The 27706-nt window shown below is 48.0% G+C and overlaps 1 protein-coding gene across 3 annotated transcripts in view; it reads right to left on the bottom strand.

Annotated features, from left to right (window-relative positions):
* TTC28 (tetratricopeptide repeat domain 28) overlaps positions 1-27706 on the bottom strand; it is a 107878-nt gene that overhangs the window by 21908 nt on the left and 58264 nt on the right. For all 3 annotated transcript variants that reach the window (XM_033075515.2, XM_033075516.2, XM_033075517.2), the window contains 10 exons: positions 25570-25717; positions 23704-23976; positions 22607-22737; positions 10455-10962; positions 6457-7798; positions 5608-6131; positions 3944-4053; positions 3599-3728; positions 2976-3194; positions 899-1064 (listed from right to left, as the gene is read on the bottom strand). In XM_033075515.2, the coding sequence (XP_032931406.1) occupies positions 899-1064; positions 2976-3194; positions 3599-3728; positions 3944-4053; positions 5608-6131; positions 6457-7798; positions 10455-10962; positions 22607-22737; positions 23704-23976; positions 25570-25717 (3551 nt within the window). The remainder of the gene's footprint in view (positions 1-898; positions 1065-2975; positions 3195-3598; positions 3729-3943; positions 4054-5607; positions 6132-6456; positions 7799-10454; positions 10963-22606; positions 22738-23703; positions 23977-25569; positions 25718-27706) is intronic.

The raw sequence follows: 27706 nt of genomic DNA on the forward strand, positions 1-27706 counted from the left end.
AGCTCTAGGGCTGGGAGTGAGGCTGGCAGCTTCTGCTGGGGCCCTGGAGAGCAGTGGAATCAGCAGAGCAGAGGGGAAACACTCAAACCACACAGGGAAGGGGTTTCAGAGCAGAAAGTGATGTCCACCCACACAGAACAGCCAAGATTTGTTTGCTTTATTCCCTGCACATGATTCTGACATGGGGAAAGAACATCTGCCTATGATCGTACCATGCTGGTCAAGGATCCTGGTGACAAGCATGAAACCCAGAATCCTTAACCAAAAACATACCCCTACCATCACCACAAAGTAAGGAAGAAGCTGACATCCTAACAAATTAAAAACTCATCCCAGAACCTGAAGACTGAAGGACTGCCTTTGCCAGGAGGAGAATCTGTGGCGACAAACAGCTAATGAAGCTAAAACTGTATCTGCAAAACTGCTGCATGAGGTCCAACTGCAGATTTCACTTATGGATCTTGTGTATCTGCATGTCTGCAGGGTAGGACTCAACAATCAACATGTGGGTTCTAAATTATTTATTCAGCTATAGCCACAAGCCACATTGGGGGTGGTTAGAATTCCTATGGTATTTGCAGTTTTTCAAAGCAAACTGTTGAAAGAGAATTAATTACACTGAAAACTGTAAGTAGGACGAAATCTGTCCATATGCAGTCAGATGTGGCACCTGCCTCCTCATCCAGCCTACAGATTCACCACACAGCCTGTGGGTTTGGGTCTTATTTGCATGTGCACGGAGCTGTTTAGCAGGAAAATAATCATGGTTACAAAAACAAAGCCATTTTTTTTGTTGCTGCTCTGAAAATTTGCCCCTTCTCTGACTCTCAGTTCTCACTCATCCCAAAATGTTGTAAGTTCAGGTGATCACAGCTCCCTTTTAGTGATCCCAACTGACCTTGTGTAGTAGGAATCCACTCCCAGAGCCTCCCGCACGCTGGAGATGTGCTGCTCCAGCGCTGAGTTTGTCAGTGTCTGCAGGGCCACACTGTTGGCTTCATGGAAGTCCCCAGCATTTTCTGTCAGGCTGTCACCCAGATAATACTCATGGAATTTCAGAATTCCTGCAAGGCACCAGAATCAGGAGGTTATTTGTGCAGGGCTAGAACAGCTGCCAGCAGCTGTCTAAGAAGATGGCACGGCCCCAAGCATTTGGCATTTCCAGCATAACTGGGGCAAAGTGTTCTGTGCCAGGTCTCCACTGAACTTCTCCAGCATTTTCAGCTTTGTTTTTAAAATCTAGGTTTGTACTTTGCAGATAATGGCTCAAAGGCACAAAGGCAGAGGAGAGCTTTAACAAGCTGCTCAGAATGCCTTTGCTATTGCAGCACTCATAAATTATAAACCAGACTTTCCATAAAACCCCCTACTACAGTAATTCACATTTCAATTGATGCACGTGAAAAATACCTATTAATAGCCTCTGAGCAAATTAACTGAACACACAAGGCTGAACAAGAGTGTTGTTACTACAGCAGAACCTCCTCACATCACACACAGTGATTTCAGTCTATAAAAGGAAAGAAGATGGATTAAAGCACAGTGAATTATTAAAAGATAGCATTTCACAATGGGTAAACCAGATAAAGGCCACTTCCTGTTTTGCTGAGAATTCCACTGCTACTGCAGATAAAACCTTCCTGCTTTCAGACTGGACTATTCTTCCTGACATAATTAATTCTGCAGCCTGTCATCAACAGTAAAAGGCTGCTCTGGATGCCTTAGCAGCATCAATTATTACACCAGTTAGACAAGAGCCAAGGAACAAAGAATAAAGCAACTCCTTCAGCAGCAACAGCAGCAAACACAGCAACAGCTAAGAGATTCTCAGGGCTCCAACATCAGTGGGACAATGAGCACCCTGGGCTGCCACTGAAGCTGCTCCTTCTGTCAGTGAACAAGAACAGGTCACCATGGCTGGACCTACTCAAGAGCTACTGAAGGGCTCCCCTGAGCAAAACCCCTGAAGCACCACAGTCTGCAACTCACACTCAAATATTGCAACTGCTTTGCTCCAAGATCCACTTTGGGCAAGAAGGAGACTGATCATGAAGCCCAGTGGCAAATCCTACACTTGATCCATATAATTTTAATAAGCTCAGTCTGATAGTGATACTATAGAATTTCTGGCATTTTATTGTGTAAACTACAGGCCTGAAGAGCCAATTAGTGACTGGATGCACAGCAGGACAATCCCATCTTACACTCAGACACGCAACATTGCAAAATGCTCCCAAAAAGTGTCTCTTCCACCCACTGTCTTCCATCTAAGCCAGGCATGTGTGAATGCTTCTTTCCCTTTCTGAAGCATTTTTCATGCAATCTAAATAGTGCTTTTTATCTCTTGAGCTTTGTCATGATGAAGGGCTGCAATTATTAAATTATATCCAGAAAGAACTTGTTAAAATTTATAGTCATCACTTTATTAGATAATGAATAACAGCTGTCTGCAAAAAGCAATCCTCTTCAAATTAATCCTCCTTGCTCCTCTGTGATAAGTATTCCCACATTCATGTGAGGCTCAGGCAGTTCAATGGCATATCAGGAAGTGGGGATGCCCTTCTGTTTTCTGCAATCCACTTCAGTGAATAAACGTCAAAAGCTTTTGGAAGAATAAAGCACAGAACTATAATTAAAGTAGGGACTCTTATGCACAGAAGACCCTCATAGAGCCAACATACTTGGAATTTCATTACTTTTCTGTTCTGCCCCGTGGGAAATATATACAGAGTGGAGGTTGAAAAATGAAAATATTAAACATGTGAAACATTTCCATCTCCAGATGAACATCAAAGTCCTGAATAAGCACTTCTGAGTCATTACTGCTGTGGCTATGCAGTAGCTTTTAGACTTATTCAGATTTAAGGTACTAGATGGAAATGATTCCCTCCTACATTCATTCTGGTCACAAATTCATTCCTCTCCTCCCTTTGTAAGGCCTGTTCCCAGGCTTTTGTATCCAAAAAGGAGCTCACCTGCCCCAGGAGCCAGCAGCCAGCTGTACAGATAACCTGCAGCCAGTGAGTAGTAGAGAACAAGTCCCCTCTGGCCATTCACAGTCTCCAGGACTTGGTCAAGGGTCACAGGAGAATAGGGATCTGAGTCCTGCTGCCCAGTCTGACGTTCCACGAGCAGGTCAGCAAAAGCCCTCGTTCGTCCTCTCTCTGCTACTGCCAGTGCCTCATCATGGTGACCTGGAAAGACAAAGCCATCTCTCAGACCTGACACAAGTGTGGTGCAGTGCCATGTTCACAGAACAGGGACAGTTGCTATCCCAATCCCAACAGAAACCTGGGGAAGCAGTGTCACCAAAAGAGCAGTCTCTGCACTGGAACACAGTCCCACAGAACATATTTGTTGCAGGCAATAACACAATGAGCCACAGAAAGGCAAATCAATGGAGCAAGCACAGAAGAAGAACCAAAGGTGCCCCAAATCCAAAGACAGACACTCATATTGCTGTCCTGGAACAGAAATGGTGTGCTGTGTTGGACAGCTGTGGTGCAAAGGACACATCAGGAACAGCAACCCCACAATTCCAGCTCAATTCCTGGCATGAGCCTGGAGTTCAGCCTCAGCATCTGAAGGCATCTCTTACCCAGACTGACAAGAACTCGCTGCAGGGCCTGGTAGGAGGATGTCTGCAGGTCGAAGAGTGACAGCTTGTAATCTGTGCTCAGCTGCACCTCGTGGCGGATGGTCTCAAACAGCGCAGAGGCTCGGTACAGCTGCGAGGGAAAACAGCCACAGTGACTTCCTTATGGACACTGCCCAAAGCACTGCCTGGGAAAGCAGGAGGATCCAGGGCCAGCACCCCCTCAGGTGTGAACTCTGGCTCACACCCTCCCTGGGACACACCAGGCATTTTCTTCCCTGAGAACTGGAAGCACCCAGAGGGCTTGGAGGCCACGAGCCCCCCAGCACAGGGCAGACCATGGCTTACCTGGTGCTGGGACTCCTCCAGGTTCCCACTGGCCCAGAGGGAGAGGCCAAGGCCATGACGGATTTTTGCTTCATCTTCTCTGCGTCCCAGCTGCTCTGCCAGCCTCAGTCCTGAAAGGGAGTCAGAGTGAGAGAGTGCCAGAGGGGAGAAGGGGCTGTGGCCTCAGTCCCATGGGGCTCCTGTGCAGGCAGAGACAGCTGTGATCTGCTGGCACTGGGATAAAAAGTGGGGCAGCAGCAGTGGTGGGATGGTGAGCAGGGCAGGGACAGCACCAGGATGACCAGTGGGGCAGTACCAGTGCTGGACAGCTGCTGCCAGCCCTCACATCAGCACCAGCATGGGAGGTGACAGTATGAGAGGGCTCAGACACTTCCAGGGACTGAGCCCTCCCTGAGGTTAAGGCACCATCCCCTGAGACACATGCAGTAAGCCCCTATCAGAAAGTTCAACTTTTAAACCCTAAGACCCACATGGACAAACACAATTACAATCTGCTGTCAAATACTGCCAGAAAAGACACCTCTTGCCACATTCCTGGCCTGTTTCCCATCAGCTCTCCCCAGCCCTCTGGCAGGCTCTGCATGGTTTAAGTGCTGAGCCAGAGCAGAGGGCAGGGGCCTGGCCTGAACAACCTGGAGCTCATTTCACTTCCAGCAGCACACTCTGTGCTGTCCCTCTTCCACACACTCCAAACCTCTCACCTTGGTGGCCCCTGTTGACAACAGGGACACTTCCTCTGAGGCACCTCAGGCTTCCCCAGCCTGGGGAGCAGGGCCCTGGCTGTCACCACACAGCTCAGCAGCAGCTAACATTCCCAGGCTATGCAGGAATTCTGCAGCACACCAGGAGAAGGAGCTGTGTTTCATTTCTCCCCTTCCAACAGCACACTGGAACCCTGCCAAGGTCAGTTTCATGAAAACCAAACTAACTGATGTAATACATCCTTCAGCCTCCAGCTTCATTGCTCATCTGCTGCATCAGAGCCCACAGTTTGATCAGCTGCTGCCTGCATGCTGCAAGCCCTTGCAGCAGCACAGCTCCAGGCCAGCACTGACCGAGCACTCAAGAGTGGCAGACGGCTCCAGGACACCTAAGGCTGAACTTCCCTCATCTCTCTATCAAATAGTCCTTGTTTTCACTCAGACTTTAAACTCACTCACTTTGTCTCACTCCTAGGTGAACACATTGGAAGAGCCAGGTGGCTACCAGCAAGGTATAAATCTCTCCTAACAGAACTCTCAGGATCAGAGACATCCATCATAATCCTCTGTGGTTTTCCCAGAGCCAGATCCTGGTAAGCAATGCCATTTACAGAGAAGGTTTACACCTTCAGGCACAAATGAGCTTTACAAAGAGATGCTGCTAGGTACAGTCTAGATTCATGCTCTGAGGCAGCTAAGATGCCCCCAGGAAGGCACAGATCATGCTTTGTCTAGAGGACACCAAGAAGGCTCCAACTGAGATGGCAGACTGGCCATAACAGCTCCACAGACAGCTGCTCACACAGATGCTCAGCAGTAGCTGGGGATGTCTGCAAGAGCTTCTGCATCAAAGGCTCTGTTCGAGCCATGTTTACAGTACCTCACCTCTCCATGCCTTCCAGTCTCCCTTCCACCCTTCTGACCCTACCACTGCATGCTCTGCAGCGTAACTCAGCCCCTTACCTTCCTGCAGGTACATCACAGCCTGAGAGTAGTTCTGTAAAGCATGATGAGTCCTCCCCAGGCTGCTGTAAGACACAGTTTTGGCTACGAGGTCGTTCATTTGCGCCGCAATGCTGAGGTGCTGCTCCTGATACACCACCGCCCTCTCGTAGGTGCCCAGGGACTCGTAGGTGAGGCCCAGGTTGCCGTAGGCCCGGCCCTGGCCCGCAGGGTTGTTGGTCTCCTCGGCGATCTGCAGGTCCAGCTGGTGGTACTGCAGGGCAGTCTCGTACTCGCCCATCTGCTGGTAGACGCCGCCCAGGCCGCAGGCAGCGTCGCTCTCCAGGGCTCTGTCCTTCATCTCCCGCGCGATGTTCAGCTGCCGCTCCAGGCACGAGATGGCCTGCTCGTAGTTGCCCAGCTGGCTGTGCAGGCTGCCCAGCTCCCCGTAAGCCTGGGCTTTGTTAAATGCTTCCCCCAGCTCGTGTGCCACTACGAGCCTCTTCTCAAAGCACACCAGAGCCTGCTGTAAACTTCCCATCGCCCTACAAGGGAAGAAAACAGCAGTGTTTATTTTGCCGGTATTTCCTTGAGAGAAGGTGTTTTGCCATTTCCCCCACAGGTTGGCTCAAACCTTCCAGTCAGAGGCTTCCCCCCAGGAGACATCCCCAGGACTTTTGAATTACCTCCTCCTCTCTGGGCAGTGACATCAGATTCATAATTTGAGCTGTCAGCACCCACAGGACTAACTCACTCCGGTGTCACATCACTGTGTGTTTGTGCAGGCCCTCAAACACACCCCATCAGTACCACCCTGAATCAACTGTACTCGTACTTCACCAACATGAGAACACACATGCAGCTCCTTACCTGTGCCCACTGCCCAAGCCTCGGTAGGCCTTTGCCTGATCTTGCATACGGTTCAAGCTTTGAGCCACAGACAGGTACTGTTCATAATACTTTATAGCTTCCTCAAAATCTCCCAGAGCCTCATAACAATCTCCCAGGTTCCCATACGCTCGGCCCCGATCTAATACGGATTCATTCCCACTGAGCTGCTGCAGCATGGCCAGCTGCTGCTCAAAGTAGCCAATGGCTTCCTCCATGACATTCATGTTCATCTTGGTAATGCCCATGTTACCGTAGACCTGGGCTTCGATGCTGGGGTCCTTCAACTTCTGCCCCAGCTCCAGCTGCTCTTCATAGCACTTGAAAGCCATGGTGTACTTCCCAAGTGACATGTACACTGCAGCGAGGTGACCATGTGCTCTGCATTCACCCGACATATCCCCCAGCTCCTGGTACACCTCCAGCTCTTGTGTGTGGTAACCTAAAGCCTTGTCACACTTCTGTACCATCCTGTATGCAGAGCCCAGGGCTGCATAGGCATTGGCTTCCAGTCTCCTGTCTTTAACGTGATGGGCTAAGCTCAACTGCTGCTCATAAAATTTTATTGCACCATGTACATCTTTTTTACAGACAAAAATATCCCCCAAGTTCCCCAGAGCTCGGAATTTGGCCTGGGAATTGTTCAGAGACTGTGCCAGGGACAACAGGTACTTTTGACACTCCTCTGCTTTGTTGAAGTCCATCAATGCTTTGAAGGCCAGGCCCAGGTTGCAGTAGGCTTTGGCTTGGCTCAGCTTGTCATGAAGATCCTTTGCTAAGGCAAGATCCTGCTCGTAGTACTTAACAGCTTCCTCATAGTTCCCGAGGCAATAATGGGCATAGCCAAGGTTGTGGCAGACCTTCCCCTCGCCTTCCATGTCCTGCAGCTCTGGGGACAAGCGCAGGTACTGCTCATAGTACGGCGCCGCCTGCACGAACTCTCCTCGCGTGCAGTGGAAGTTGCCCAAGTTGCTGAGGGCTCGTGCTTCACTCTGGATGTCCCGCAGCTCCCGGGCAATGTTCAGATGGTTTTGGTAATGCTGCAGAGCACGGTCATGGGCACCCAGAGCCTGATAGGCAACTGCCAAGTTGCCGTGTGTGGATGCCTGGGAGGCACGGTCGTTGACTTCCATGGAAATCTGCAGCTCCTGCCGGTGGTACTTGACAGCCTGGTCGTACATGCCCAGGGCATTGTAAGCGTTGCCCATGTTGCCGTAGGCTCGGCCCTGGGCCGCGTAATCGCTCAGCTCCTGCGCTATGGACAGGTGTGTCTTGTGCAGCCGCAGCGCCGTGTCATAGTCACCCTTCATCTGGTGAATGATTCCTGAAAAACAACACAAACCAGCTCAACAAACAGTGCTCTGTACTAAGGCTCTGCAGCACCCTGCACACCAGGACTGCCTGCAGCCCAGACCCTTCCCTGAGACAGCCCTTCTGAACAAACTCGCTCCTTGCTTCTAACAGGGAAAGCCCAGGGAAGGCTTAGCTTTTATGTTCTACAAAAGCACCCATTCACCACAACAACCCGACACAGTCTGGCCTTATAAAATTGCTGTTTATTTCCAGTCATACCAGTGATAAAATTGCTGTTTATTTCCAGTGATATTTCCAGAAGTGATATCTGGTAGCTCCAGAGCTCAGACTCAACACATTGAGTGAGACAGCACTTGTAGATGCTTTTCCATTTCAATAGAATCACCTTGCATTTGTTATGAGACATGGGAACAGGAGCTCTGATTCTGCTGATGATACCACCCACACTTCAGTTAAACTCTGTGCTAATAATGCCTACAGCTACTTTGCAAACACCTGTGAACAAGCCTGGAGGTTTGGGAGCCACTGAAGGAGGCCCTACAAATATTTTCTGACATTAATTGCAAAAGCTTCAAGAGAAAATATCTGGCATCTTTGGGCGACATGATGAGCACATGAAAAGAGGTACAGAAGTTCTCTTGGAGCTGCAAAGAGGCAGCACCAAGAGACTTTAAATTGTGTTCTATTAATAATGTGAAATGTCTTCTCTCCATCATAGTGGGAACCCTTAAAAGCTGCAAAGGCTGGAAAGCCTGGTCTCCACATGGAGCCTGAGTGTTTGGAAATACCAGATGCTTTTCAAACCCAAGACTTCTGGTTAAACTCCACATCTTGTGAAAGGCTGATAGCTTGTGCTTTACCCTCAGTCCATCACCTCCTGCTCACCTCGTCCCAGGGCACAGAGAATCTCCCTGTACAACACTGCAGCAGCTGGACTCTGTTACAACCTATGTCTGCTCTGCTTAACACTGGATCACACACTTAAGGGGGCTTTCCATCTGCATCAGGGAAATGCAACAGAAAATGTCTGTTGCTTCAGCAGAGAGGCCAACTCTAACATTCTGGCCTGGAAACACACATTTAGATACATTTTTTTGCCTGTCAGCATGGTTATTTTGATGAGGTTTTGTTTTGCATGTGGATTAGATGAAAGAGACAATTAAAACTTGACTTTTTGATTGGTACTGGATGCATTTTAAACAACAATAATAGATTGTCTCAACAAGAACTGCATGTTCCCTTTCTCCAGTATAACTTAACTCTGACAGAGAAGACAAAAATAAAGCCAAATAACAGCTGAAACGTGAGACCCCGCGCTCAGACGCTAGGAGAACTATTCTAACACAAAGTGTGGAGTGGCTGAGTCAGCATACCAACTCAAAGTTATATTTAGGCTAAAATCCAACACTGGAAAACATTCTCTGCTGCACCACGCCATCTCTCACGTCTCTGAGTCTCCCCAGAACTGGAGCCACAGACTCCCCCAGACAAGGTCCCACACTGGAGAAGAGATGGGGAATGTAGTTTGTGCTTTGCTGCTCATGCAAGGCCTCCTGTCCCAGCCCTCCTGCCTGCTGGGTGCTGTCACATTAACAGAAACCTTGTTCATGTTCATTGTTCTTACACTAAACTGCCCACAAGCATTTTTGCATCACACACCTATTTTGCTCCACGGATCTGCCTCAATTTGTGTAAAGGAGGAGATTTGCAAGACTAATTAAAAAATGTGACTGTTTTGTTTTCTGCAGTTTCCCTTATCTTCTTCATTCAGCTCCTGAAGACTCAGCTACTAAGAGAAATTAAGTAATTCATCAAGCTCTTTTCAATTACCTGCTGTTGATAACATCAGAGTACAATTAGCATCTACAAATGAACCAAGTGCCAACTGCCAAGCAGAAACAGGAGCTGATTTACAGCGTGGGGCAGCCTGCAAGAGCTGGGATTCAGGGGCTGCCAACAAACACTTATTTTGATATCCCAGCACCAGCTCTGCTCTGCTGTTCCCAGCCAACTGAGAACACATTCGAACGACAGCTGGAACATTGGCAGCACAACTGCCACAGCCATGGCAGAGATGGAAATGCATCCTTGGTTGCTCCCACATCTGGTGCTGTGAGGCAGCAGGAGAAATAGGCTTCACTCGAATGTAACTCAGTCTCTCCCAGCCTGCCAGCAGCATGCCAATGCTGCTCCTTAGGAGAATACAAAACTCCTACACTCTATTTCAAAGAGTATATATGGAAAACAAACTTAGCTTGGAATTGACCCACGTGTCTTTCAACTGTCAAGGCAGCGATCTATCGACATATCCTGCTGACAAGCTCCCAGAGAAATGGCCAGGTAACAAACCACATTGCTCCTTGCATTAGTACAAGAATTACATTTATTCCTAACTCCTGAAGAGCTCCTTGAATGCATTTTATCTTTTCATTTCCCTTTTGCTACGAGTTTGTGCTTTCTAGTGTTTTTCTAAGGAATTTAATAATTGAACACGGAATACAGCTCAGCAGCACAAAATCTGCCAAGGGCCTGTTTAATTTATTAAGGCAGTCTGGTGAAACTGGGTTGACTAAGAAGACAGCACACAGCAGATCTTGGGCATCCTGGCAGCAGCTCTGATAGTCTCAACATTCCATCACAAATTCTGCTCCGTGTCAGGACCTTACCTAGATTGGAGGAGGCTCTGCCTTCAGCAGCTCGGTCCTGCAGGCTCTCAGCTATGTGCAACTGCTCTTCGTGGTACTGCTTAGCCCTCTCCAGGTCTTGCATACATCTAGCTGCATGGCCCAGGCCAGCGTAAGCTCGCATCTCAATGGCCTTCTCAGCCAGCTCCTGGGCCAGCTCCAACACATAGTTGTGGTAGGACATGGCCTTGTCGAAGTTCCTGCGGTAGTGGTAAGCACTGCCCAGGTTGCTGTAGGCTCGAGCTTCCTCCCGCTTGTTCCCCAGCTCCTTGGCGATCTTCAGATGCTGTTCGTGGCACTGCACTGCATTTTCAAAATCCCCCATTGCAATGTACACTGCCCCCATGTTGCCCAGCTCCCGTGCCTCGGAGAGCTCGTCCTTGGACTGCTTGGCGAGCAGGACACACTGCTTGTGGCTGGCCAGCGCGTTTGGGTAGTCCCCGATGGCCGTGTACACGTGGCCCAGGCTGCTCAGTGCTGAGGATGCTGCCTGCAGGGGCAAGAGAGACAATGTAAGTACAAGCATTCATGGCAACCAGTCAGATGGCTCCAGTCCTAGAAATCAAAACCATAAGAGGCCATCCTGGTGAAGGAATGTGACTGCCAATTAGGAAACCTGCTCTCTGCGGTTCTAAACAGTTCAGGGCAGCAGGAATGGATGGGGTTGACTCAGGAGGACATGGGTTAGTTTCTCTGATGTGTGCAGAGTATGTTTGTGCCTGGTAGAGGGGAAAGACAGCACTGCAAAGATGCAGAGACTATTGAGGAGACAGAGAATGATTGCTCCAGTTACCAACATCCTTCCATACCTTGGTTTCACCAAGCACACCGTGCTCCAAAGAGCACAGCTCTTATTGTGCAGCATCAGGGTCCTGAGCCCCACACAACCCTGGGAATGGAGCAAAGACAACAGCATTTCAGCAGCTGGAGCCTCTGTCCCTTAGGCACACCTTACCTAAATATAGCTCTGTGAAAACCTGAGTTCCTACTACCAAGAAACAGCTGTATTTAATAAGAGAAATGATCTGAGAATCAGATTCTTTTGCCCCCTGCATCTCCCAGGATGCAAACCTGCCTTCCACCTGGCAGAGCCAGAGCTCCCAACCAGTCAGCAGGGCAAGGAGCCAAGGGCAGGGATGTGTTCCTCACACACCTGCTGCCTCAGCAAGGCTGTTCCTTCCAGCGTGCTGACCCCAACTCCTCTGCAGCTCCTACATGTGCATTTCCTTTGCTCCCCAGCTGCTGCTGTGACCCAATTCCAAACCTCCCAAAAGGAGCTGTCATGGTGAGGGCAGCAGCTGGCCAAGGGCTGCCACTCAAAGCTCCTGGGCAGTCCTGGCAATGGCCCCAGTCTCTCCTCAGTGCAGGCCAGAACAGCTGCTACTGGTGTGGCCACAGGCAGAGCTGGGACCGGGTCCTGCTCCATGCTGGCCAGACTGGCCGCAGAATTGGGGTGGTCTGGCCCTGGACAGGCTCTTCAGCAGCACAGTGATATAAATTCTTGGCTGATACCATGAGGGAGAGCTCTTAGAAGGTTTGAGGGAGCCTGTTTGGAGGCTGCTACAAAACCAGCACAAAAACTGTTGCTAGGAATTTGAATCCATTTTTACACAAGTCTTCATGAAGCTTAATATATACAGAGTATTAAGTCACTTGCAACCTAAGTAGGGAAGAAAAGGGGAAAAAAACAGATATATGTAGCCATTTGAAATACTGAGTGGGGCCCATTACAGGCCTCAATGTGCATCAGAGCTCCCTTCATCCTGATAGGAAGCAACATGCCCTTTGCTGTGGAACAAGGCAGCAGCACCCTCTGGGCCAAGTCAAGCCCAGTTCAATGCTATGAGAACTGATCCAGCCTGGAAGTTCAGAAATCCTGGAAGACTGGCCACCCCCAGAAACAGAACTTCTGTTATTGCTGGGAAGAGAACAGAAACGCCTTTCTGGAAAACAAGGAGTCAGTGAAATCTGGTGTCTCCTGGGGCTGCTAAAATAAAAAAAAGTGGACATCCATGCGTGCAGATTGCTGAAGAGATGAGCTCTGGCCAAGAGCCATCAGGCAGAGACTCAGATGATGTTAATGGGCTATGGCTGGGGAAAAGAGGCATAAATGGAAAGCAGCACATCTCAGATGCTGTGTGCACAAGAAAAACTTGACAGAAGCAGGGACCGCGTATCCCGCACATGAGAAGAAATCTTTAGGATGTCTCCTAGAATGGGAAGCAGATGATAGGAATTGAAATTTGTGAGGCTGGAAATGTTTATTCTTAGGGCTCCTAATCCCTTTGCCCAAGAGCATGCCCAGGCTCTCATTAAAGACCTAGAATGAAGGGTACAAGCTTGGCAACCATTCTCAGAGCATGCAAAAACACTTGGCTGACATGCCTGAGTGCCCACGGCTGGATTATCTAAACCAGGATGTGGCAGGAGGACTAGCGAAGCAGAAAAATAAGTTGAAGGAGACGAAAAGAGAAATAGAAAATAAAGGGTGAAGAGCTTATGAGAAATAGCATGATTTGATTAGAAAGCTGGGGCTGATTTTAGAGGCTGGGCTGTGGCAGGAAGGCCACCTTTACCCTCTGATGTGTCCTTCATTCCAATGGTCCTCACATTTTATTCTGCAGTAGCTTCCAGTTACTGATCTGAGGAGAACAGCACTTCTCAATCCTCTGGGAATCTGCATGAGGACAGCCTGTGGCACTTCTGGCTTCCCCAGGCTGGGGCTGATTGGTGCAGCAGCAATCCTCCAGCAAGAGACCCATCAGGGCTCTCTTTGCTCTAGGGGCAGTAAGGGGAGCTAGCCCTTACAGCAGTGTTTAGGAATAATTTGGTGATAACATCTGCTGGGTGACTCCAATAACTCACTTCAGGGGATTAGGAGTAAGATTCCAGAAGAGAAATTCATGATTGTGTGTTTAATAAAATCCTCCCCATTACAGGGAACCCCAAGTGGCTCATCCACTGGGCCAAGAGGGATGGGGTGTTCCCATGTCACTGGCAGAAGAGCCCTGTTGTGGCAGGGACAGCACACAGCTGACACATGGCAAACAGACCCCACCTCTGCTAGCACACACCTCTGCCTGGTAGCAGGGTGATGTGAGACTACAGCTCCATACCACATGGGGTTTGCAACAGCAAACAAAGAAAATCAATGTTTTATGTATCTGACAAAGACAAATTTTACAGTGGGGATTGCTTACACCTCCAATTAAGCAATTTATCACTTTAATAGAAAGCAGATTCTTCTGCCATTGAGCTGAGGCACAGAAGGGAGTTCTGAAAAAGCTTCTTAAGTGCTCTCTTTCTCTCAGAAGCAACAGCCAGCTCAGGTTTTTCAGCTGAGTAAGACAGAGTCTGATGTTAAGCAGATGTGCATCACAGGATGGCACCTGACAATTTGGAGAGATGCATTCCTTAGGTATTTCACCCTTGTCGGAGAATGGTCATTTCCCAATCATGTTACACTTAAACAAGTCTTCACTTGACTGCACAGCCTGCTTAAATAAGAGCACTATAATCATCCTAAAATGGGTGAGGTGAAAATGCTCTGCCTGGTATATCACTACAATGTACCCTTAATCCCTGAGCACAGACACTAATTAAGACTGATCAGAGATGGAGCATGCCCCACTGCATGCTGCTCCTTTCAACTCCCCTTCTCCCTCTGGGCACAGAGTAACAGCAGCTTGATCCTACAGATGTAGTGGAACTGTATCCAGCAGATTACCATGCTACCATGCATATTCATCTCAGCTGCACTGGGGGCAGACAGCAGCACTTCTGAAAGCCAGTGTACCTCTTCATCCTCATCCACACCCCATCACCCCTCACCTGCATGCCCTTGCTCTTGAATGCAAGCAAAGGTGTGCTGGCTCATTGAGAGCCCCCTGAGGGTACTGAGGGGAGCAGACTGTTCCAGAACAGACACACAGGCAGAGCTCTGGAAGCACAGGCTGAGTGTGTGGGTGTCACCACACACAGTAAAATCTCACTGTGCCCTACAGTTGCTCTGTGACTGTTCCAGGTAGGAAAGGCACAGGCTGACATCAGGGACACATCCCAGCCCTTCTCCAAAGGAGCTGTTTGTTTTACAGGTAAGGACCAAGTAACTGCTGTGCACACAAGTGGGACAGCACTGTGATGGGCATAGCTCCAGGACTTGCTAAAATGATCATTTGCTATAAATTACCCTTTATTTCCACTTCTTTAAGCCCTATTAAGCCATTTCCTCAGAATCCACAGGTATGCCTCAGCCTGGCTGGGACAATGCCTGATTTATTCACTAAGACAAGTCTCACATCCAAACAGAGCAGGTGTCCCAGCAAAAATTAAAATTTGTCCTTCTCTCCTCCCTTAAAGGTGAGGCTGATGTACCAGTACTACATCTAACTTCTTCCTTTGTGTGCCATGCTTTTGAAAACTGGAAAGGAAGCAGCAAGCAATATCCTCCCCTCTTATACATGATCAGTATGCAGAAAGAAGGAATGGATTTGCTTTTAGGCAATTATTTCCTAGGGGAAAAATACACTGAAATCAATATCCTTGCCAATCAATATCACTATTTATTTGTAGAAGGTCTGTCTTTTACAAAGAAGCTACCAAAGAGCAAACTCCAAAAAAGCCAAAGCCATGGAACAGAAACATTAGTATCTGAAAGCCTGAAAGGAGCTTTGTAACTACTAACTGAAAGAGAACAACCAGGAATTAATGACACAATAGAAAGACTCAAAATACACAGCATAAAAAGATGGTCTTGACCCTCATTTGATTAATGGGTAAAATCCACAGCTCTGCAAGTGTCACAGAGCTGCTGCTCCTGACAGAGCTTGCCATGGACTGTGCTGATGATCTGCTCCCAGCCCTGTCTGTCCTTACTTGCTCAGGAAATTGTTAATATTTCAGAGGACTTCTCATTCTCCCTGTTCCATAGCAAAAGTATCACACAAAGTACATGAATCCCAGCAAACCTGAGCAGTACTGAGGGATTGACTGCCAGACATTCCAAGGGGAATGCTGACTTTCAGCTGCTCATTTGGACATCAAAATAATGCTGCTCCATTGCAGTGGAAAATCCACTGACTCCATATCCTCCATTATCATTTAGGAGCAAGGTGTCTAGTTCTGCCTAGAGCACTTGTAAAAGTAAACCCTTAACAGAACAGTTTTGCAAATAGTTTTGACCAAATTAGCAGGGTTTTGCTGGAAAGCTGAAGCAACAGTTATTCCACTCCATCTTTTAGGAGTAAATCTGCCTGACACCCATACTAACCAGGCTGTTCATGTTCAGTGTAGGAACTGGTGCAACACCCCTCACTCACCATGGTGCTGGGGACTGGGGGAGTGGGCTGCCATTCTGGGTGGGTTCTGCAAAGCTCCACTCATTCCACAAAGAAATCACACAAAGTACACCAACACAAGAACACTATTAAGGAAATCTCATCCTTGAGCCTATACATCATCTGGGGTAGATCTTTCTTTACCCCAAATAGCCCAAATTTGGTTGCTTTCTGGACACAGGCTGAAAGGCTCCTGTGTGCAATCACTTTAGGGAGAATGGCTGACTTGACATTTTTAGTGGTGATGTAAGTATTCCTCATTTAAAACCACAAGCTTCTCCATGGTGGCGAACCTGAGGAGTGACTCATACCCTGGTCAAAGTCAGTCAGGAAGAATAAGCCAGCAAGTCACAAACTTGGATCTAACAAGTTCAGAGCAGGCAAAGAAAACATCAACTCCTGCAGCAGTGTGCTGCCCTGTGCCAACCCTTGCTGCTTTTGTTTATAAGCTGGACATCCCCTCACTGCAAACTCAATGCAGAGAAGAAAAGCCCTGGTTGAGGTGGGTGTCCTGAAAACCCAAAGAGTGGCACAGCTGCAGCTCTTGCATGAGTTTTCTGCTTCATTTCTTTTACTGCAGGCAGGTCCAGGCCTCAGCAGTGTGCTGAGCTTTGCAGACACTGTGAAAGTAAAACCAGAAGACTGAATTTCTTTCAGCTAAAATCCATGTGCTGTGGAGGTCAAATGGGGACATTTAAAGGAGATCCTCAGGAAGTATTACATTTCCCTCTTGAGTCACAAGTCCAAACAAAACAAAGCATATGGCCTTTTAGTGCATTCCCAAATTTCCTGCACCAGTCAGATTTCTCTTTGTTCTGCTTAATCCTATCACTTTTGAACCAGACGAACCTGTATGAATCCTGTCAAGCTGCCTCGAAAAAAACCTGCTAAAGACAGAAAGAGAAAGGCAAAGAATTTATACTCTCAGATACAAATCCAAATGCTGAAGGTCAGGCACTAAGGCTGATTCACATCTCTGAACTCGTCCTTTCAACCACATAGGTGATTCAGTCCAAGCTGTAATGCAGCATTAGTGGACCCACAATTCCCAAGTAAACTCCTCTGGTAAGTGTTCTCCCAGCAGCTGGCACTCAGCCTTCCTCCAGGGTACAAGGCAGTCTGCCCTGGATCCCTAATAAAGCAAGACTGCTGGAATAATTTCCTCATCACAGCCTGTCTCTGACATCTTAGTCTATGTTTCCAGGCATGACAAACTGCTTTAGCCTGAAGACTCTTTCCAGTTCTCATTTGTGAGGTATTTATATCCTGTCCTCATTTTCCAGATTGTTTGCAAACATAACAAAACAACTGTGGTCACAAGATTTTCAGATTCTTCCTTTCTGAAAAATGTGACAGCCCCAGGGTCAGACCACCTCTTTGCATGGCTGAGTGCCACACACATCCCACAGGCAGGGACACTGCCACGGGCTCCCTTGAACTGCAGTTCATGAATGGATGGGATTCTCCACACTGCACCCAAAACTGCAGATAAGGAGCACATCTTCTAACTCAGAAGAACAGAAAAAATCCCCATTCTGCTGCCCCAGAATTCATACAAGTTCAGGGAAAAGGCTGAATCCATACAGCCCTGCTAGTGACTGAAGATGGGGCTTTACAGACAAAGCAGGGCTGGAGGGACACCTGGAATGCATTTCCCCTTCCCCTCAGGAAAGGGCAGAAAACCTTGGCTTTACAGAATTTACAGATTTCATTAGAAAGGAATGATCTATCTTTCCTTCTGCATCTCCTTCTGGAAACAAGAAGGTGAAATTTGATCTTTGATTTGCACAGCCTGACAGCAAGGAGCTGCACTTTACCAAATGTGGGAGCTTTATACTGACTTTCATTGCTTTGAAGGGCACTGGGAAAAGCTACCAAAACTGCAAACCCAAATAACTACCAGTGGCTGAGCTGCTCACAAAGCATGTTCAGACAGTTGCAGAATCTTCAAATTTCCAAGAGAATCCAACCAAGGATTGTCTGTCCCAGTAACATTCTCCCTAATTCTCCTCCTCCAGGGATGCACAGTGGTTGGTGACCCCTGCCAGCCATGGCTCCAGGTGCAGCCAGCTCCATGGCAATGCCCTCTGTAGCAAAAAGCAGAGTAGCCCATGGTTTCTCTTCCCAGTGGGAATTTCTGCATTCTGGTATTTCCCCTGCCACACAAGAACCCTCACAGATATGCAGAGCAAGGTGACACAGAAAATCCACCTAAGCCTGCTTAATAAACATCTTTCTTCTGTGCTACTTAACTACCCAGTTCTAATTATCATCTTCATCATCTCCATTTCCTGCAAATAGTCAGCCTTTCTGAACAAAATGTGCTGAAGCTGCAAACATGAACTCTGCCTTACATTTGCAGTTGTTTTAAAAAGCATCTTGAGACAGCAAAACCTGGCTCATCAGTTACTGAGCACACCCACCTGCTGCAGAGAATTCCCAGAACCACAGGTGCTTATGGAGATGTCCAGGGCAGCAGCCAGAGGCTGATACAAAGGGTCAGCAACAAGGGGACACTGAGTCTCAGCAGTTCTGCACCTTTTCCTTCCATAAATAGCTGCTTCCAGAGGGAGGTGGGGGAAATCCCTTCAAACCCAGGCCAGGAATGATTGCTGCAAGCTGTTGGTTATTATGACTCAACGCAGGGGCAAGACAGTACTGACACAGTCTGTCAGTCTGTCCTCAGCTCTGCCCTTCCTCAGCCACACTCCTGAGAAAAAGGGCACCAGGAAGTGCTTGGCTGCACCTTCACCCCAGCCCTAGGGAGAAGTCAGGGGTGCAGACAATCCTCTTTCTCACCCAACACCTTCTGCTCACCCCTGCATGGTGAAGAGAGACGCTGCATCCTAGGGAAAGGCAGAGCTCAGCTCAAAGCGTGCCTGCCAGCCAGCAGAGAGGGGCTGCCAGCACCCAGTGGCTTTCTGGCAGCAGCATCCTTCCCAAGAGCTCCATGCTGGCAGCACAAGCACTCATTTCATGATGGTTAGTCTATGATCCTGCCATCCTGCCCTGCTATTTCTGAACAGCGGGGCTGTAATCGAAGGCGTCTGAGGGCCCAGGAGAGAAGGGAGCTATTACACTGCAGAGTTCCTGTGGTGTCCATGGCCTCTGCACACCAGGATTCAAACACAGCCTTTGTGAGGGTTTGGACACTGGACCCAAGAAAGGGTCCCAGCTTTCCCTTTCCTGTCCATTTCTGCTTGTCAGCCACTCACAGCTCCATGACTCAAGTATTACTTCTCTAAATGAAATGCTCTGGAAGGAAGGGACACAGAGCCTTCAAAATGGTCATCAAAAAGGGCCACCCCAACCCATCCCAAGAAATCACACATCCCAGGCTCTACACTGGCACTCTGGCCTTACAGAATTCCTAATACAACACAGTTCTGGACACCTGAGGAGCAGCAATGAAAAGGGAGGCAGGGGACTAGTGTTAAGGTATCAAAAGCTTTCACATTTACATTTTGATTTCATTCTTTCCTCTGATCCTGGAATAGTTCATCAGCTGCATAATCTTTGTCTAAATCACAGCCTGTGATGTGGCATCAACACACCCCACCTACATGAGTTACCTGATGGTTTCCAGAAGATTAGGCTACCTGGTGTTAAAACCAAAGCAATTAATTCAGAAATAGAGTACAGACATAACATTCAGCACCTCCACTATGGGCTGGTGTAACTGCAGCCCTTAGACCACTCTGAAGAGAAACAGGCTGCAAGCTTCTGCTGCTCACCAGAGCCAGCTTCTGTGACAAGACAACAAGCTAAAATAATGGGATGTGGTCTTCCCTGCTAACATCATCTGCCACTCCTCCTCTGGCACATTCCAGTACCTTGGCTGCTGCTTCAGGGAACTTCTCTTTGTACAACTCCCAGCACTTTCAAGAGCACTAAGCAGAGACTGGAAAAAAGAGCAGCAGCCCAAGCTACCAGAATGGGATTTCCTCAGCACATGAATTGCTGGACAGTATGTGCTGACATTTCAATCACAGAGAGCATGGAACACGTCACAACAACATGAGGTTGCTGCTGCTTTTGGACAGGGCTGCGACTCTTTATCCATCAGCAAGGAAGTAAAGACTACATTTCACTCCACTGCAGTCAGGTCTGCTCAGAGTTGACCCTCATTCCTGTTCACAGGCAGCAGTTCCTGCAGCTGGCTCTGAATGAGTAAGGAAAACACAAGCCTCTACCTACAGGCCTCACTACCCCAGGAAAGTTTTATTTTCCACCTCTGCACAAACTGTGTGGGCCTTAGTTGGAGCTAGTGCCAAGAGAGATGCCCAAAGATCAGCTCCTGAGGTGCACATGTGCTGAGCCAGGGTCCTGCAGCTCCCTGCCCATGAGTTCTCTCTGAGTTCAGATGAGCTGTGCAGCACCCTCCTCACTTAGGATGGGATGGTTACACTTTGTATTGCTGCCATGGGGCTACATAAGCAGTGATGCCCACCCTGCCACCAGTGACATGGCTGAAGCAGGGACAGGTATATCCACAGAACTAGCCACTTGAATATCTTGACCAGCCACTGCAGCTGATCAAAAAATCCAACCCATTCCTTACCTGAGACAGCTGTTTCATGGTGCCCTTCACAGCATCTCACTAAGAAGCAGACTTCTCCCTCACTAGCACAGATGAAACCCACACGTGTGTTCAACCCCCCAAATCCCCTCTTGGAGATACCACGGGTATGCCAAATCCCAGGGTCACCTGCCCTATGCTCTCTCTGCACACAAGCACAACAAAACAGCTCAGACTTCTCCCCACACTGACTGAAAGAGCAAATGGCCTGCCTGGACACATAGCCTGTGTTTGTAACAGGAGCTGCACAGACTCCCTGTGCCAAGGAAGAAAAACGTGTAAAATCCTGAGTCCTGTGTGCAGCTGAGACGTTTCCCTGCTCAGCTGACAGCTCCCCTTCTCCAGGCCTGCACGGGGGAGGACAGACCTGAATGCTCCAGACAGACCCTCTGCAACCTCCTCCTCCCTTTATGGGCAGCACTACCCAGCAAACATTTGCTCCAGCAGCCTCAGGACCCGACAGCCCCTCCAAAGACAGCAGTATCCCATACAAAGGAGCACTTTTTACCTTTTCTGCCAATTCTCTCTAAAGTCAGGGGTAAAACAATTACCTCATTACAGTTGCACACCAAATTCCCTTCTGCTGGAATTCACATCAGCCCTACTGCAACTTTATAACATTTGCATTATAAAAATGTCTGCAAAGGAGGCCAAGAAAAACAGCTTTTTGTTCAGAGGAAGCTCTGTGGTCAAGATGATGTCATCAGAAAGCGCCAAATTAATTTCCTGTGGTTACATCCTACAGGAAATCCAAGAAGCTCAGCTTTCTTGCTAAACCAAGTAGTCATTTGTTGTCAATAACTGTTAATTATGTGCCCAGATGTGTCATGAACTAAGGGCTATTACGATTAGCCCTCATTCCCTGGACTCCCCCCCAGTGAGAGCTGTTTAAATCAGTGGGCTGGAGACCAGGCAAAATGCTCCAGCCCCATATCCCAGGCCAGCCTGGGGTTCTGGGGATCCTGTGCTCAGCACATCAGCTCCCCTGCTGCTGCCTCCAGGCCCCACAATGTGCTGGACAAGAAGCCCCCAGAAGAGCAGCAGCCACACAGGTTACCCTGTTAACAGCAACAGGGACTCTGATCAAGAGAACTGCACAAACAATGACAAGCAACAGCTTTTCTGCTCTTCATGAACAGAAACAAGGAAATCTGGAGTGATTCAGGAGGTTTTCCAGCTGGTAAAATAATCAAGAGAATGTCTAGGAAGTCCCTCCCCCAGCCACAGTCCTTCCACAACCTACTGAAAGATGCATTTTTCCAAGGCTTACTTGGTATTTAATTTGCCAAGTTAGTAAAGCAGTAAAGCATTCAGCAAATTCTAGCAGATCTTTTCCACAACTTACCAGTGGGAAACTGATCTTTCTCAGTTTTTACATCTCCCCCAGAACTACTTGTGCTTACATGAATTCTCACCTGTCCTGCTGCCCTGTAACCACCAGTCTCCATTTTACCACTCACAGTAGAGGGGAATCCCTGGAGCAGGGGATAGGTTTTGTACCTATGCACTAAAATATGATTCTGTCCTTACAGTGAACTTTCAGTAGAAATCCCTTGGGACAGCCTCAGTCTATGCAGCCCACTTCCCTGACTGGCAGGGAGCCCAGCATAATTGAATGGTCAGGAATTGAATGATCAAGACAAAGCAGATCCTGCACAATTTGTTTTCAGGTTTGCATGGGTTCTTTTTGTTTTTACTGGTGTTTAGACTAAGTGTATTTTATACAAACACTGGGGACAGGGATCTTGCCCATTTCTTATCTGGAAAAAGCACAACTTAGGATGCAGCTTGGCAGAGTCTAGGTCAGCAGCACCTGTAACACTGGAAATGTGCTGAGGGCAGCGAGGGCTCAGCTGCAGCAATGTGGTACTGACACTGACCCAGCAGCAGCTCCTATCCTGGAGCCCAGAGCCTCTGTGCTGCAGGAACAGGGATGGTAAGGGACAGCAAGGCAAAAGGACCTGCTCAGAGCCCAGAGACTAGAGATGGGGGAGGCAAATGGACAACCCAAGCATCCTGCCCATTGCACTCACATATTGTATCCACTGGTACAAAGACTTTCCTTAACAAAAGGCAAGTGGACACCCAGGAGGAGAAGTCACAGTTTCCAAATTCTTGGGGCAAAACAGGGCAGACAGACAAGGTTTTTTGACATGTTCAGATCTGTCTGAAAACCACGCAGTGCAGACAATCAGCTTTGACTTTAACAGGCTTCCTACCTCTCTGTCCTTGAGCTTCATGGCAAGCACCAGCTGATGTCTGTGGTTAGTAAGGGCTTCCCGGTAATTTCCTTTGGAGAAGAATGCAGAGCCCAGATTTCCATGAGCTCGGCATTCTCCTGTCTGGTCACCTGTGTCACATGCAAACAAAACAAAGATTAGCTAATACAGGCACTGCTGGAAGCATCCAGTGGGAAGACATACGTGAGGTACAAGTGTGAGAACCAGCATTAGAACAAATTCATCTTTAATACACAGCCAAACTTCCCTCTTTGCTGGCCTTCAGAAACTTCTGTGACAGCCATCAATCTTATTTTTAGAATTGTTTTACTTTTTTCTGTGGCCTAATACCTGGCAATTTTCCATTCCTCCCTGTTTACACCTTGCATTGTGAAGGTCAGTCAATGGACAAGGCCTAGAACAAGCACAAAGCATGCTATAGTTTTCTCCACAAAGCAATTCTGCAGCACAGCTCTGCTCAGATGTACAAAGTACACCTACAACCATATTCAAGAGCAGTCCCTATGCTCTCAGTGGAGAGCTTCTGGGCATTGTCTCTCCACCTCTGCACAGTCAAGGCTTTGTCTCACACCTGTCTGCTCTCCTACAGCACCCCACAAAACTGAATGCTCTCACTGTTGGGCAGAATGTCCTGTACTCAAGAGAGATTTTTGAATTTATTTTTAAACATTCCTTGTTCATCATTGCATCACTACAGATTTGTTCCTTCCCTGGCTACTGCCCCAGAATCTGAGAGTGAGTACTTCTGTCCATCAAATACTCGGAAAAGCTTCACTCAAAACTCATGTAAGGTTTTGAGCCTGAGTCTACACAGGGAATAAGAGCAGTTCCCACATACATGACATCAGGTAATTAGAAGACCCTGTAAAACCTCAGCACATCCATTGATCATCTGCCCCTTCCCACAGGCAGGCAAACAGGGATGCACAAACCTGCAGCCTGCACATTTCACAAGCTCCAGATTGGATTTAGCAGCTTGTGAAAACCCACAGAAACCTGAGCATCCGATCACTACCCTAGCTCCTGATTTCACCAGTCCCAACCCAGCCCTCCAGGAGTGAAAGGAGGATTCTTACCTAAACTCTTGGCTACGTCCAAGTCCTGCTGCATGTATCCAGTGCTTTTCTCTGTGTTCCCCAGGGACCAGTACGCACTGCTCAGCGCAGAGAACACCGATCCCCGCAGCTTCAGGCTGCAAGTGCCAATCTTCAGGGCAGCCTCCAGCACCACCACAGAGGCCCCGTGGTGACCTGCAGTCAGGAGCTCCTGGCCAATCACAGACACCACAACAAAGGGGCTCTTGTCCAGCTTCATCTTCTGCAGTTGTTGGTAGGTGGGCTCCAGGGACTCTGAAGCGCAAAACCGAAGACAGAGGTACTCAGCAAACCAAGTTATTTGCATCAGGAATCACCTTCACAGCTCATCTTGATTTTTTTGTAAACAAATGACACACGACTTAAGAGCCAGACAGCTCAAATCCAATGAAGATTTATTAAGGGAGCTTGGGGTTCAAAGGTACCATCTAAGATCTGGCATATCAAGACAGATCACCTGGCAAGCTGTTGTTTGCCTTGCAGAAAGCACTTCAGGAAGGCAGCATAAGACTAGAGCTTAGAGCAGTCTCAGCATAGAGCACTCTCATACTGAGCTCTGAAGTCTGGCCTAATGGCAGAAGGAATACAGCAGATATCTGTGGAATTCTGTAGGAAACTGGAAACGGGCCATCTGCAGTGTCTGAGAGCATTGCAGTTTTTGCTCTTTCAGCACAAACCTTCAGATGAACGTCTGCAAAGTCTGTGCCTCTCCAGATACCCAAGCACATGAAGTGTGCAAAGAGTGGTGACCAAAACTGAAGAAAGAAGCTGCTCTTTCTTCAGGAGACAGTGCTCCTGTGGCATGGCAGCACTGGACCTGCCCAACTGCTTCAATTTGTCTGACTGCAGCAGGGAGCACAGTCGATACACAGCTGCAGGGCAGTCGGCCAGAGATCATCCTGCCAAATTTGGGGATGCTCCCACAGAATATCATATAACCTGCATTCTAAGTAGCAGCCTTAGTACCTTTGGGTAGCAAATCAAATTGCATTCACCAGGTAACTGCTGCATAGGACAGAAACTTCCAGATGAAATCATTTTGAAGGATGAAGAAAAACATCGTAAAAAAGGAAACACCAACAGGATATTTTTTCATTTCAGTGCTCCTTGGCTCCTAAGCCCTGTGGCCCCCAGCACCATCTGCTGAGGATGACAACTGCCATGTTCCCTGCTGACTAACAGCATTAGGGCATTGCAGCACAAATCCTGCAAGAGAAACAGAGCTAGGAGGAGACAAGCCCCTTCCTCTAGAGAAAAAAATCTTGGAAACGGGGACATGATGAAAGAGAGGCAAACACTGCACAGCTCATATGGCTTCAAGGTCTCTGTGATTTCAAACACTGCTTCAACAGAAGTGAATTAGTAGAGCAGCCTTTTTGCCTTCTGGAATGCTGTACTTTGAGAGACAGTAGTGCCACAGAAAAGCTGATGGTGTGCTCCTCTGGGCAAACACTGGCCTGGGGCATTTCAGATGTGCTGCTCCCAACCAAAACATTGTGGGAAGTTGTTCCAGTAACCACACAGCCAGGGCCACAGCAGCACACACCTCTGCCTGCACTAAAACTGGAGAAAGGAAAAAAGGCAAGGACTCCATGGGAACTGCTGTACAAACCCACTCTGATTCATCTCCAGTGCCCCTCAATCTGACTGTCCCACTCAAGCAGAAGGACAGTTTTCATTCCTCCTGTCACTTCAGGCTTCATTCTTGGCATCCTCCTGACTCAGCAGAGAAGCCAAACCTGGAAATCCTTCCCTTCAGGTTCTCCTCTCCTCAGATGCTGGGACTGAAGCTCCCACCTCTGGCTACCTCAGCAGCAGTTGATACCCTGAGAACCCCCTTGTGCTTACCTCGCATGGGAGACTTCATGGCGGCCTCGACCATGCCGACCAGAAGCTGAAGGCTCTTGGGATCCTGCGCCAGCCCCGAGGCAAACGCGGCCAGCGCATCCGCATGGCGTCCCAGGTACTGCAGGGCCACGCCCTGACGGAAGTATGCCTGCAGGGACAGAGGGACAGCAATGCCTGTCACTGAGCCATCTCAAACAGACACCCATAACACAGCTGGCATCACCTCCTGCTGGTGGTCACCATCGCACTCCACCTCCTCTGGTCACACTGGCTGCAATCGATGCCACCAACACTGCAGTTCAGTCTGTGAGCCCCACCAGTGTGCACACCCTCACTGGGATCACCTTTTGAGCTTCAGCAAGGCCCCAAATGCTTTGGACATTGGGGTTGGTCATGACTAGTAAGGCAAAGCTTTCCTCTTGGACATGGCCAAATACTGCTTTTTAACTATTTATAACCAGATGCTTTTTCTCGAGACCCTCCTCTCCAGTCTGGGCTCACACAGTACAGAAGCAACCCACTTCCTCTCTCAATATCAACACTCAGCACCAGCAGGGCCCAAAATGTACTGAAAGCTCAAGCTGCAATGAAACACAACACAAAGATGCAGCCAGGAGCTGAGCCTTCTTCCTCCACTCACATCCACTGAGGCAGACACTGTCCAGCACTGCCCCACTTGCTAAGTGCACTGTATACACAACACACACACATACACATGTATACATTGATCTATGCAAGCTTCTTAGATTAAAGCAAGACACTCATAATTCTGAAACTGTTTACAAGATCATTTTTCTTCATTTTTTTATTTTCCAGAAGACCATTTATGGGAACCTGCAATACCTTCAAAGTAACTTTTATCTCCTATCACCATTTATCTCCATTTCTCCATCAGCAATATCAATATGCAGCTGCAAAGCATTCCCAAACAGAGCTCCCACATCTCCACACATACCAGGAACCTACAAACAAAGCAGGTACTTCAGACACACATTCTGCTCACAGGCAAAGCCCTGGCCCTAAGGGTATCCAGAGCTGCCTGGGAGATACTGGGGAAAAAAACACAGAAAATATAATCCAGTATTTACAAAGTACTCAGGTGTTTGTAGCACACACATCTGTTATAAAAGGTCTTGACTCTTTAAGCACCTTTGATGCATGTTATTCAGGTTTTATCATCATGCCCAGCTAACACCTTTCTAATGCAAATTTTGCTGCACTTTGAGTTCATTCAAACATATTTTGATAGCACAAATAAAGAGGATAAAGCATGATTTGTATTCTTTAAAGGTACTTTAAGAACCAACACCACTCCTTGAGATCAGCTCTCTTGTCTAGGATCTCATCACTCCCTCTTTGTCCATAAACAGCACAGAGACCTGCACTCAAGATACATTAGCTATACATCTGGGAAGTCCTTTTACTTAAACAGGAGAAATCTTTAATTAATTTTTGAATTCATTAGAGCATTCAGGCACTTTTGGACTCCAATCCAGGAAGGCAGAGATTAAGGAAAATCAGAAATGATGTGAGAAATTTAGAGACATGAATATTTAATCTCTTTTCCATTAGGAAGTCTTGATTGTAGAACCCCTTTTAATGAATTCAATGAAAGTGAAATGCTTTTCATTAACCTTCAGTATAAATGTGTTCTTATTGAACCAAACAAGCCACTGTACTGGAAACCCAATTCAGAGTTAACTAGATTACAAGCATGAAGCTTTAAATCAAAGAAAATACAAAGAACTAACAACATGCAGCAGCCACCAAGCACAAGTCCTCCCAGCAGAGAGCGAAGTGTCACCTAAATCATGCTGTACACTATTAAGCCTTGTTTTTACAGAATTACCATCTAATTACTTTCTTTACTGCCTGATGACAGAGGGAGTTGGACACAGCACGACTGTGACTGGGACCTTTCCAGCCCACAAGGCTGCCTGGTCCAGGACAGCTGTGTCCTGATTCAGCTCTCCAGAAGGAGGGCGCGGACACGCAGCCGCCAGCACCGAGCTCTGTGTGGTGTGTGGGCATCTTCTTGTGCTTCACTGGCACATCCTGAATGCTAAGAAAGGAGAATCCCCATCCTCTGAACCCCACAGATGAGGAGACACACAGGCTCCAGATGACAAGATGGAGC

The sequence above is a fragment of the Catharus ustulatus genome, chromosome 18 (assembly GCF_009819885.2).
Source record: "Catharus ustulatus isolate bCatUst1 chromosome 18, bCatUst1.pri.v2, whole genome shotgun sequence".
NCBI lineage: Eukaryota > Metazoa > Chordata > Aves > Passeriformes > Turdidae > Catharus > Catharus ustulatus.